The following is a 13880-nucleotide window of genomic DNA, read 5'->3' on the forward strand; positions in this document are numbered from 1 at the left end:
GCTTTTATTATATCTATGAAATCTACCGAAGTTATATAAAGATATTGGGGGGGGGAAGTTGTTGATCTCAGCAACCTTGGGCTCTTTTCATGTTGGTGGTCTTTCTCTGTCACCCATTGGCCATCTGCTTCGCGCGCATCACCCATCACTCGTTGCTTATTGCTTGTTGCTCGTTGCCTGATACCGGCCGTCGCGTGAAGGATGCGTATTATTAATAGACGAAGGTACGCGTAGATAGAGAAGAATAAGAAGAAGAAGCAAAAAAAAAAAAATTAATAGTAATAATAGTAATAAAAAAAAATAATAAAATAATAATAATAATTACACCGCTAAGCGATAACCAACTACAATATAAGAAAGTCCAAAGAAAAAAAAAATCAGAGAAAGAGAGAAAGAGAGAAAGAGAGAGAGAGAGAGGGAAAGTTATTTGGAACCCTTAGTTTTCGAAATCGATTCATACCTTTCTTTTTCTTTTTCTTTTTCTTTTTCATTTTTCATTTTTAGTTCAACTTTTCTTTTCTTTGGTTCGTCATACCCCGTTTGCATTTCCATAATTCATCATCATACAATTGACCACTTCACAGCATTTAGTTTACATCTAGCACTAGTTCATTCACTGTTACTGGTTCTCCTACTACAACTACTACCAATTCTCTACTTATACCTATCTACATAATCAGAATTACAATGTCAGCAAAGCCAAGATATTTGACCGATGCCGAACGAGCAAAAGTCCTCGAGTTTCAAGATATGATCCATTATAGTCCACGTTATAGTGACGACACACACGAGTATCGACATGTAATGTTACCGAAAAACATGTTGAAAGTGATCCCACAGGATTACTTCAATCCAGAAACAGGGACACTAAGGATATTGCTCGAAGAAGAATGGAGGGGATTGGGGATCACCCAGAGTTTAGGATGGGTGCATTATGAAACACACGCTCCGGAGCCACATATCTTATTATTCAAAAGACCAATTAACTACGGTCAGTAACCAGCCAAAGTTAATCAAAGAAGGAGCCTTTTCTCTTTCTATCTCCCTCCTCTTTTTTCCTTCTTTTTTTCATTCTTTTTTTTTTTTGTTTTTGCTTTTCATTGACTCTTTGTTGAATAAAGAGGTGAATGAAAGAGAGAATGAAAGAGAGAATGAAAGAGAGAATGAAAGAGAGAATGAAAGAGAGAAGAGAGAAGAGATGAATTTGAATATGAGACATATAAATAATCTAAAGAGAGAAAGGAATTAGCAAGACAAGCTGCTATATTTTATCCGCACCAAATCCAGTGTATACCTTCTCCGTTAGACATGGCCGTCACATCTGGTCTTTCTTTTTCCCTTTTATCCAAACCCCCCTTTTTTTTTAGTTCTGCTTGTATAAATTGAAATGAAATAAAAAAAAAAAATACAAATGAAATATTAATAGTTTGCATTGATAGAGTATATATATTTGTTAGTTGCGCAATTTTTTTTTATTTTTTCAGCCATACTCTCAAACATCATTCTCTCTTCATCTTCTACAAACGCGTCCAAACTATTTGCGAAAACCTCGATTTTGCAGCCCCCTCACCTCCGTTCACCTTGATCTTTACTATAACCATTTCTATTACTACTATCGACGCCACCAGCGTAAATTTTGCAATAAACTATACACCTTCTGCATAATCTTACCCGCTTTAACCAATTATCTCTTACCAAAGTTTACTCATAAACGATATGATATGATATGACCACCACACAGAAACTCAGCTCCAAAGAGCTTTCCCAGTTTCTTTTAGATATTGAAAAGAACATCGATGATCAAGAAACGGATTTCAAAAAATTGATTCTCTACGTGTTTTTATTCACACACAACAAGATAAATGATTTCCAACTGTTAAATAAACCAGGCGATGCAGTAGAGATGTCTGTTAAGCTTATCGACTCCATCGAGTTGATTCTTAGCAAGAAGCTTTATTTGCTAAACATGCCTTTGCATTATAATGATTTTAAATTGATACACGTCCCACAGAATATTATGGCAAAAGGCGAGATATTATTTTATGAATGGGTCGTTTCGTTTGTGTTGCATCATATCTCAAATTTACACCTGATCCACACCACATCTGGTGTTACCATGTTGAACAAATTGAAAAGCTTATTTTTTCAAGTGATTAACTTGGTGACAACAAGGCTACACAGCTTTAAGTTTATCAAATCCTTAAGCACACTATTGATGACAACATTGGACACTGGCGTATCGCGTTGCATGGAATATATGCAAAGTGATATTGATGCCGGACTTTTGCACTTTCAATCCATCTTGTATACGACTTGCCATTTGTACCTAGTTGTTAATGACTACGATATCATTAACAAATGTAATATGACCTCACAAAACCACCAATTAAAACTCGAACGTATTGGTCGAAAGCTATGGTTTATTCTTGATAGAGCGAGTGCCATGGTTTCCTCAAGTGAAACAATGCAGAAAATGGCTTACAATCTCAAATCATTACTTCTTCTAAACCAAGCAGATAATATTATACTCATGGACCTTTGTCACTGGGAACAAGTGGCATTGCTACTAAACAGGATCTCGTCTTCGATACTACAGTTTTTTCAGAAAAGAGATTATTTGATCCCACGGCTGCTACAGGATGTGGGTTTGAAGAATGATAATAAACGAAAACCACGCCATTACGATGCATTTCAACATACTATATCGATTGTGCTTTTGAAAATATATAAATTTTGTGCAACTCGTGAATTGGTGTCAAACTTTGTTTCTAGCTTTGAAGTGTTGACTCAAGCTGCTTTTGACGACGACAACAACAGCAGCAGCAACAACAACAACAACAACAACAATAACAATACTAATAATAGCAAGGAAGAAACTAATACATTGAAAGATGATGTCAACCCTGGTATTATTAAAATCACATTACGTATTATTGCAAGAAGGATAATTGAACTGAACACTGAGTACAAGGACTTACTTGGTGCCTGGCTAGTAGAAGATTCGCCAACACCTTCTTTTAATGATGCAGAATTGAGTCAGTTAAAATTTGATTTAGAAGAGAATCCGCGCAGCAAAGAACAAGCTTTGTATTTCATTATTCGGGAAGATCTTGAGTATCACGAGGCGAACGATTTCAGTGACGAAGTCAACTATATCGAGTGGATTAAATATCTAAAAACAACAATTAAGGAGTATCCAGAGGAGTTTGAAAATGAATTAACATTGTATACTTTGATGACTGCTTTGAGTAAGTTCCCACAACTATGTTTAGTAAATACACGAGATGGAGACATAAACAATTTCAACGAAGAAGAAAACAAGTTTGTATCTGGACCTACACCAGTTCCAGTGCCAGTGCCAGTACCTGCACCTGCACCTGCACCCGCACCCGCATCAGCACCCGCATCAGCACCAACATCAGCACCAACATCTTCTCATATTCCTTCTTCGTCTTGCTTTGGAACCGTTTCCAAGATGCGTCCACCTGTTAAAGCTACTACAGAATCAGTTATTTTTGAAGAAATTGTGGATCAATTTTTTCTATCACCCAATATTTTGGACCGAATTTTAAACGAGCCAGTACTTGCATGCAATTTCTTAATTATGATTTACAATTTCTACGCAGCATATATTCCCGATTTTGGCAGTTGTGAGGGAAAAGAACTTGATGAATCCAATGCACTGCATGATTTTCATGATTCTAGTGGCTCCAATGATTGGTGTAATATTCTCCTTAATCGCTTGTTGAGTATACTAGCTACTCATACAAACAGAAGTACCAGGATGCTTGTTACTCGAATCTTACCTTTGTATTTAATCAGGGATGCGGACGAAGCAGATCTTGAACAAATATTCAAGTTTATTTTTCAAAGGATAGCACTGATTGATTTCAGCATGAGTAGCAAACGATATTTAGCAGAGTCAACTATTCAAAGCTTAATCCAGTTGGCAATGGTTTGCACTGGGGTGCGTCTCTGCGCGGTTTATTTCAAACTAATCGATTGGCTTGGAGAACCCAACGACCAACACCAAAACTACGTTTATTGTGGATTTCTCGATATATCGCGTGCAAAGAATTTGTCAACATACAAATTGCTCTCACCTTATTTTCCAAGTATATCAGATTTGATAATAAAGAAACCGATTTTGTTAGACAGAATGCTTCAAGTCTTGGGTATGAGCAAGAGCTATTTTTTGAGCAGGACAAGGGACTATACGGTATGGAAGCTTTTGGAGTACCATAAAGATCCAACATTAATAAGCCAAATTGCCGAGGCATCAAACTGGTCGGTGGAAAAGTTATTAGCTCAAAACTTGCCCAAAATCTTGGCCTCGTATTTGGTAAGAGACCCCACCAATCAAAGGTATGTGGTTAAAGTATTGAGCAGTGTGTGTCCACATTATAAGCAATTCTCCACAAGTGAGATATTCACACACATTGGGGACATTACATGGAATGTGTTATTGGAAATCCAAGTAGACCACAATCACGCAGGCGAGGTGAAAAATTTGGAACGCATAATAGGTGCACTCGAGGTTGTAGCTACCAATGCATTGATCAGCAAAAAGCCAAAAGCAACTAATGAACACCAAAATCAAAATCAAAATCAAAATCAAGAGCGATTATCGAAATTGTTGATTGAAGAGCAAATGCTCTTGCTCGTGCAAAAGTTTAGCGATGTGACCCATCTCTTAAAAGGTGCGAAACCTTATTTGGAAAGAATAGCTTCTTTCCAGGCCATTTTGTACTTGATTAGAAATCATGCCGATGCATTGACATCTGCCTTGGGCCAATTGTCCACTTGTTTGCAAGCAACTTTGGAGGAGGAGGATCTTCAAATATTGACATTAACGTGCTGGCACGAATTGGTGATTCGGTTACCATCAGCACGATTAATCTCCTTAATTGATATTGTAATCTCGATGATTTTTCAAAGATTCCAAACTTTCAACTCCGAAGCTCAAAAGATCAGTATTGAAATTTTAAAGAGAATATATTCCGAGATAAAGGATAAGCACAACCGTTATGCTTTGTATTACCTTTCGCTTCCGTTCTTGGATTACATGTCGGATTATGGTTTTATCAAAGAGTTTCGTAATCTCAAGTCCCCATCGCGTTTGACAATTTTCCAGGAGTTTAACAGAAGGCTCTCAACAAGCAACAAGTATGTTGTGGCACAAGCACTATTTGATTTATTCAACTATTGTGAAAAGTTTCAAGTCAATTGTCAAAGAGACTATTTCAAGGATGCTAGTTTAACTTCAACAATTACATTACTCGTGCGAACAATATTTGACACTGCAACACAGTTTCAAAGTACAGATCCTCAGATCGCGTCAGATTGCGCAAAAGTTTTGGCCATCATTGGAGCATTGGATGCTAACAAGTTTCAATTCAAAACCGTTCAGCAACTGATTGTGGTGCAACACAATTTTGAAAAGAGCAACGAAAATGCACAGTTTCTAGTAGACTTGATTGAAAACTATATTTTGAAGTTGTTTTGGGCATCGAATGATCCACATCGACAATTGTTTTCTGCATATGCTATGCAAAACTTCCTTACAATAATGAACTTGGATGAAAACTCTCTAGAACGTGGCGATAGCATTTGGAATAAATTTGGCGAGATTGCCAAGTCGACATTGACACCATTGCTCAATTCCAAATACGCGGCTCAAAAGCCCAAACCAATGAACATCAGAATCCCGTTTCTTGATTCTAGCATGAGATACGACACATGGCTAGTTGGGTTTACATCCTATGTGTTGAGAAGAGGATGCGAGGCTGAGCCCAACGAAAAACTTAACGCAAGGCAAAAGATTTTTCAAACGTGTGCTATTCTCATCAATAAAGAAAGAGATTTGAGATTATGCCAGCATTTATTAAAGTATGCAGTCTTGAGCCACATAATGACATTGAATACAGAGGTTGTTCAGCAAATTAAAGAAGAGTTTCTTTACATCATGCAAGTTGATTTAAATGCCCTCTCTTCAGAAGAACGCAAGACACAGTTGAAGCTCTGTTTCCAAGCCGTTTTTGCTGTTTTTGACTATTTGAATGAGTGGACTTCATCAACGAGACATTATTCAAATTATCTGGTGTCACTGGACTCTACTACTTCGGATTTATGGAGCGATAGAATTGAAGAAGTAAGCACTTTTCTTTCCCATTTTCATATGGATCTTATGGCGGCCAACTCTGTTCAATGTGACTCTTTTGAGCGTACCATTATGTATATCGAAAAACTATATCGTGAAAATCATATCAGCAACACATCGTTTATAATGGGAAATTTTAATGCTGCTCGAACATTGCAAATGATGTATGCTAACTTAAATGATTATGATACCCTAAATGGCATTCTCAAACTATTTTCGACTAATAATGTCAAGGATAAATTGGCAGCTTTTGAGTATAGTGACAATTCAAGTCTTGCTTTTGAGTCATTTAAGGTGTCTTCAACATCAACCAACACAGCTACAATAGCAGGATCAACAGGGGCAGTAGGAGCTGATGATCAAAATTGGAGAGGAAGCAGCACTAAGCTATTATACGCTCTCAACGAGAGAGGTGCACACGACCAGGTCTTGTCGACGTTATCTGAAAAAGCAAATTTGAATAATTGACGTCAAATCTCTTCAGATTGGTCTATATTGGGACTTAAATCTGCTATATATGCAGGTGATATTGACAAACTTCGTAGCTGGTTGGAGGTTACCGATACAGTGGGCATACCGGATGATGTGGAAACATCCGTCACCTACGAATTAGCTCGTTCTTTGCTCTTTTTATCGAATAGAGATTCCAATGCGGTTAAAGGTTCTGTGAAATCAATTTATAATTCCGCGGGCCAATCGCTTGTGCCATCTTTCTCCTCTAATTTCAGTAAGAACGTGTCCCTTATGAACCAACTTCACTCAACATACGATTTAGAAGAGGTATTAAAGTCTCAAGGGTCGAGCGACATTTGGAAAATCAGGCTAACAAACACAGATCAGGATTATGAAACACAAATGCGGATCTTGAGCACACATATTGTGGCTCTCCAATTTCTTGGCCTCAACGAAAAAGTATCTAATATGCTTTTACTTGAATCTGAATTAGCAAGAGAAAACGGTCGTTTTGATGTTTCTACAAAAGCAGTGGTTAGGGCAATGGCTTTAGACAATCCATTTGCAAACGTTGAATTTGCAAAATTATTATGGACGCAAGGCAAACAATCTGAAGCGATTAAATCTATTCTGGAAACATTGGCCAACCCGCCTTCAACAGACCCAAAATTAATGGCAAGAGTACAATTGCAATACGCAAACTGGCTTGATGAGTCCAACCATGTGTCTGCACGCCAAATCATTGAGGAATATAAAAAAGCATTCAATATGGATAAAGAGTATGAAAAATCATGCTATGACATTGGGAAATACTATAGTAAATTAATGGAAACATCTCTGGAAAAATCAGGGTTGTACGAGCATCTTACTGTGCGGAATTACTTAAGAGCAGTGTCACTAAGCACGCGATATATTTTTGAAGCATTGCCCAAACTAATAACAGTATGGCTAGATTTTGCAAAGCGTCCAAAAAAAACCAAGTCTGCAGAGAAAATACTTCTTCAAATGGTGGGCGATGTCAATGCTAGTCTCAAAAGCATTCCAAACTATATCTGGTATACGGCACTCACGCAAATCCTTTCGCGAATTATCCATGACCATGAACCTTCATTCCGTATTTTGGCAACGATTGTTACGAACCTCATCAAGGAGTTTCCGCGTCATAGTCTTTGGTATGTGCTATCACACGTTTATTCTACTGATCCCAAACGGAAACAAAGGGTAGAAACGATTTTGGATGTACTTAAACGGTCAAAAAGGACTAAGGATGGCGAGTTAATAGTAGGTGCTCAGAACTTATTTTCAAAGTTTATCGAAATTGCCTCTAAACAAGTTGCAAAATCGCCCAAAACCAAACAATTGTCCTTGTCCAGATATTTCGGCGTTTTGGATCCTCGCCAACCTCACACAGAGTTGGTTATTCCAGTGCAATCCAATTTGCAAATTCGATTACCTCAAAGTGAAACAACAATATATACAAGCTTTCCTAAATCTGCTTCTGTGACATTTGATGGCTTTGACGACGTGGTGAATATTTTTTTCTCTTTGCAAATGCCGAGACAAATCACTATTCGCGGGTCAGATGGTAAGCCGTATAGATTGATGATTAAAAGCGACGATACCAGAAAAGATGCCAAGGTGGTTGAGTTCACTACAATGGTCAATAGAATTTTACAGGCGAGTTCAGAAGCTAGGAAGAGAAACTTGAGTGTGGCTAATTACTCGGTGATACCTTTATCAGAGAAAATAGGAGTCATTGAGTTTGTAGTCGATGTGCAGACGATGAAAAGTATTATAACAGAAGAAAGAAGACGAAGGAATAAGGTTGTTAATGAAAGAAAGATATTTATGGCTCTCGAACTGGCTCAAAAATTTATCAAAGAAAAAAGACCGGATGAAAATGGCTTGAAGATGCAAGCTTTAGTCGAATTGTTTCAAGGTATTCTTGACAAGAATGAGCCACTTTTGCACCACTGGTTTGTTGAAGAATTTTCAGATCCCAGTTCGTGGTATATTGCGCGAAATGAATTCACGAGATCTTCTGCAGTAATGTCGATTGTTGGATACTTAATAGGGCTAGGTGATCGTCATTGTGAAAACATTTTGCTCTTCAAAAAGAGTGGTGCTGTTTTACACATTGACTTTGATTGTTTGTTTGAGAAGGGGAAATCACTACCTACTCCTGAGGTTGTTCCTTTTAGATTGACACAAAATATGGTTGATGCTATGGGAATATGCGGAGTAGATGGAGGTTTTCGAGTCTCATGCGAGGTTGTTGGAAAACTACTTCGAAGCAATGAGCAGTCTTTGATGAACATATTGGAGAATTTGCTATACGATCCACTTTTGGATTGGAAAATTAACCAGAATCCTCAACACGATCTTTCAAAAGTCAGGAAAAAAATCCGTGGGTTGATAAATGAAGACGAAGGTTTGGCCATGAATGTGCATGGTCAAGTAGATGTACTAATCCAGGAGGCAACATCCATAGAACGCTTAGCGCGAATGTATGGTGGGTGGTCTGCGTATGTTTAGAATGTATATACATGCACATATGAGTTTAAAGCAAAAGAAAAAAGTAAAAGGAAATCAAACTCTTTCAAAACTTTCTACGACACGTATGTTAATACGTAAAATATTTGTAGCCAGAATAAAACCAAAAAAAAAAAACACAGTTACAAATTGATCTATTCTTACATTTATAATTTTAATTGGTGCAAGCCACAAAAGCGAAAAGAAGACCAAAAAATTTCTTCAAGACCGAGACAAAAAAAATAAAGCATAAAATCCTCCCTTGCGGGGAATCGAACCCCGATCTGCTCGGTGAAAGCGAACCGTGATAGCCATTACACTACAAAGGATTTTTGTATACATTGATTTATAATATCTTCCTTTTTTGCGGTATTTCTCTTTGACAGATCTGGGTTCCTTGGAACTTGCATCAAGGATCTGTGTGTATGTGGTTAAGTTCTTGTATTCGCATATAACGCACTGCACGTTATATGGAACTACTCTATAGTAAACCTCTACTATGTGTCGGTGTCTGACTCTCAAAACAAGTTGATTTCTAAATAAAATATAAACCAAAATCGAGTGAGCAAAGTCCCTCTTTTATATTCGAACTTTTCTCATCTTCGTACTATGAACTGTTACTTCCTAAACACAACTAACTCACAACATAATTACTATGTTGAAATTAGACAACAACAATGAAGGCTATGCTAAATTGAAACAATAAGTTCTATTCTAACGTATTCTCTGAATCCGATATAGAACATACATGTGTTGTATATCGGACCTTAGGTACGATTAGAATAGGACTCAAGAAAATTGACGTCACATTTTCTCATGTGATTTTGTGGTTTCGCGGATTGTAAGATGAGATGTAGCACATACGCTGCGTATTGCTACGTAAATAGTTTTCGTTATGTATCAAGCCAGACTATAAAAGGAGGACTTGCGCTCTCGAATTTAGTTTATAGTTTCTACTTAGAAATCAACTTGCGTTTCAACAAAAAAAGTGTTTAAGACATTCAACAGTTTGTAGAAGGTACAACAGTAGTTAGTTGTGCCACATACCACATTCCGAAGAACTCATAACCTTGTTGCAAGTTCAAGGTTGACTCAACTATCATATTAAGGACATTATAAATCATCTGGTAGCGTCGCTTCTATAATATTCTTAATATCACCATGAATTCAGACCGGATGGATATCGAACCTCGTCATTTCAGCCTTCCCATGGAAGCTATGGAGGCGTTGATTCGTGACCAGGCTACCATGTTTGCCAAGATGATTGAGACGATGAATGCAGATAGGTTTAAGGCTGGTACGGAGTCGAACCCTGCGGCTTTGTTCAATCCGCGTAATCCCGCAAAGTTGAAGAAGTTTATTTCGGAGGTTGAGACGAAGGCTCAATTTCACGACAAATATTGGGATAATAAGGTGGCTTATGCTCAAATATTCATGGTGGGTAGCATATTTGATGATTGGATTCCTTGCGCGATCCGTATCTTGAAGTAACTTCAAAATCTGTGATAAATAAGCATCCGTGTCGTACGAAGCCTTTATCTGATCCACAACATTTCGTTGTCGTAATACCTGGGTAACAGTTTCTCCCGATTCCATTACCTCGTTGACTGTAGCATCTAAGTCGTCAAGCTCAACCTTACCAGCATCTACCAAACGCGATAACACATCAGCAAGAACGTTTTCTTCTCCACTTCGATACCGAACCTTGAGATTACACTCTTGCAACGATTCAAGCCAACGAATAATTCGTTCCGACTCTGGACGAGTATTCGAAGCAAGTAACGTTTCTAAGCTTTGGTGATCTGTATACACCACCGTTTCATAGCCTAAAATAAAATGCCTGAACTTCTTAACAGCAAACACAATCAGTAACAACTCCTTCTGCCTAATAAGATAATTCCGTTCAGCAACCGTTAGGGAACGGGAAACCATCTCAATGACCCCGACCACCTCTTGATTATGAACCTGTTTAAGAACTGCACCAATCGCATGATGTGAAGCGTCAACTTCCAACTGGAAACTCACTGGTTTTAGGTCATAATTAACCTTGATTAATAAATCAGATTTCAACAATTTCTGTCTCAATTTCTCAAACGCTTCCTCGTGCACCTTAGTAAATTGAACTTTACCTTTTGTAGCGAACTCATATAACGGAGCAGCGATTTGTGAAAAATTTTCAATGTAGTGGCGGAAATAATTAAAGAAACCCAACGCACTTCTCATGTCCTTTGGATTCTCTGGTGTCTTAAGTGCAGCAATAGCTTTCAACTGGGCTTCAGGAATTCGTGTTCCCTTCATCCCCACTTCATGACCTAAAAAGGTCACCCTCGATACTCCCAACTCGCACTTGGAACCTTTAAAGAAGAATTTGTTTTTTCTAAACGCTTCAAACAACATCTGCAATGACTTCCTGTGGTCCTCTATAGAATTAGAGTAGACAATAATGTCATCAATATAGTTTACACAACCAGGTATCTCTTGAATTAACTGAGAGACCGTTTCCTGCAAAATAGCTGGAGCATTGGTAAACCCAAATGGCAATACATTATAAGCAAACTTCTTGCCGAATGCTGTAAAAGCAGTAACATGACTAGTCTCATCGTCCAAACGGATCTGATGGAAACTCTGTGTCATATCCAAAGTGGAATAATACCGATAACCTGACACCTCCTTAATCAACTGTTCAACCACTGGCATCTGAAATTGTTTCTGAACTACCGCCAAATTCAATAACCGATAATCCACACACATCCGGTAAGAACCATCCTTCTTCCGGACAAACAACACAGGGGAATTGAAGTCAGATTCTCCCACGCCTAACTGTCTAATCAAACCAGCATCAAGCATCTTCTTGACCTGAGACTTAAGCTCCGCAAACTCTGGTTTACCTAGTGGATACTGCTTTCCACTCGGGGCCGTTACGTATGGAATCACATTAATCCGATGATCCCATTTCCCCCTAGACACCGGCGTTTCCTTCAACTCTTGAAGGAATATGTCCTTATAATCCTTGATGAGGTCGGGAAACAATCCATTTGGATCCCTCGGCAACTCCTCATCAACTTCCTCCGTCTTTAATGTGAACACACTAACTTCCGCAGCATTTTCAACTGCCTCAACGAATTCCTCGCTGTCAACCAACCCAAGAGGGTTCTCTTTGCTAACTCCGGCAAAGGATCTCTTTTTGAATGAGATCAAATTCTCGTATTCACCGACGAATCCTAGTCCCAATACCATATCTTTGGAAAACCCGGGGACTACCATAAACCAACGGCTAAAATGTATACCGTTAATACTAAACTCAAGCAACACTCTCTTGGTCACTTGCCTACTTGCACCGAATGCAACTACCACGTCGCATAAGCAAGTATCCTGAGGGAGACTATCGATCTTCCCTCCCACAAACTCAGCCAGCACCAAGTCTGCGCCCGAACCGGAATCTATCAATGCCATGCATTCCCTGCCTTTAACCGAAGGCAGTGTCATTACCACCGGAACGTAAAACTTACTATTTTTAATGGGAGGTGGCGGAATGACCTTCTCCGGATCAAACCCCTTCCTCACTGAAACCTCAAAGAGCTCAAGCTCTTTCAACTCTTGCGAGTCACCATCCCTACCTTGGGATTCACTGACATCCGTCAGCCGTGCAGCTTCATCTAACTCATCCAAGTTACAATCAGCCCTCAAACTCGATACTTCTTGTACGAGTTCATTTCTCTTAATATCGTCACGCGTTACCACACTTCCCAACTCCGCGCACACCTCCTCCGGACGCCGAACCGAAACTTGATCGAATGTCACGGTACGTCTGCCAGACTCCAGTGCCAAGCTGTTTGGTTTAACGTCCCCCAGCTCGAGAGACTTAACTAGTTTTTTGAGTCTCCTGAAGATTTACCCGAGGTCTTTCCACGCAATGGGCAGAACTTCGCAATATGCCCTGTCTTACGACAACTAAAACAGCCATTATTAGCCTTTAACAATTGCTTTTCCTGTTTTCTGAGTTTTTTAACAGAAACAGCGTCCAATTCCATCGCATCTGGGTCTTCATATACTCTCCAGGTGTTGGCTCTATCAGCGTTCTCTTTAAAACCATCCTTCCAGCCAGCTTGCACACCAGCATCCTGCAAAAGGGCATCATTCATAATCTCGTTAAGAGATACATTGTCATTTGGCAACTTGCCCATCAACGGAGATCTAATAGCACTCTTCAATCCCATAACAAAAACACGCTTATAGGATCTTTCAGACCAAAGACCGTCAGGCAATTGTGATTTAAGTGCCGTAAACTCTTCGACGTACTTTTCCACCGTACCCTTCTGCTTCAAAGCTTCCAACTTAACTTCGAGTTTATCCACGTAAGATGGATCTAAGAATGAGGTATAAAGCTTGGTCCGGAACTCATTCCAACTAAGCTGCCAAACACCTGGATTCTTCTTCACCCAATCATCAACTATGCTACCCACCATGAATATTTGAGCATAAGCCACCTTATTATCCCGATATTTGTCGTGAAATTGAGCCTTCGTCTCAACCTCCGAAATAAACTTCTTCAACTTTGCGGGATTACGCGGATTGAACAAAGCCGCAGGGTTCGACTCCGTACCAGCCTTAAACCTATCTGCATTCATCGTCTCAATCATCTTGGCAAACATGGTAGCCTGGTCACGAATCAACGCCTCCATAGCTTCCATGGGAAGGCTGAAATGACGAGGTTCGATATCCATCCGGTCTGAAT

General features: G+C 39.0%; 2 protein-coding genes and 1 non-coding gene across 3 annotated transcripts; 2 read left to right on the top strand and 1 right to left on the bottom strand. All coding sequences in view use genetic code 12, as the record gives it.

Annotated features, from left to right (window-relative positions):
- Positions 1-687: 687 nt before the first annotated feature.
- Positions 688-9148, top strand: MEC1 (serine/threonine-protein kinase M1; the record flags this gene model as incomplete). Its single annotated transcript, XM_061119596.1, has 3 exons — positions 688-991; positions 1758-6572; positions 6645-9148. The coding sequence occupies 3 exons, from the start codon at positions 688-690 to the stop codon at positions 9146-9148; spliced, it is 7623 nt and encodes a 2540-aa protein (XP_060975579.1).
- A 254-nt stretch (positions 9149-9402) lies between these two features.
- Positions 9403-9474, bottom strand: PVL30_004720. The gene has a single exon. It is a non-coding gene; the product is annotated as a tRNA-Glu (tRNA).
- An 832-nt stretch (positions 9475-10306) lies between these two features.
- PVL30_004721 (uncharacterized protein) lies at positions 10307-10636 on the top strand (the record flags this gene model as incomplete). The annotated part of the gene is made up of 1 exon (XM_061119597.1): positions 10307-10636. The coding sequence occupies one exon, from the start codon at positions 10307-10309 to the stop codon at positions 10634-10636; it is 330 nt and encodes a 109-aa protein (XP_060975580.1).
- Positions 10637-13880: the final 3244 nt, after the last annotated feature.

The sequence above is a fragment of the Lodderomyces elongisporus genome, chromosome 6, assembly GCF_030384665.1.
Source record: "Lodderomyces elongisporus chromosome 6, complete sequence".
NCBI lineage: Eukaryota > Fungi > Ascomycota > Pichiomycetes > Serinales > Debaryomycetaceae > Lodderomyces > Lodderomyces elongisporus.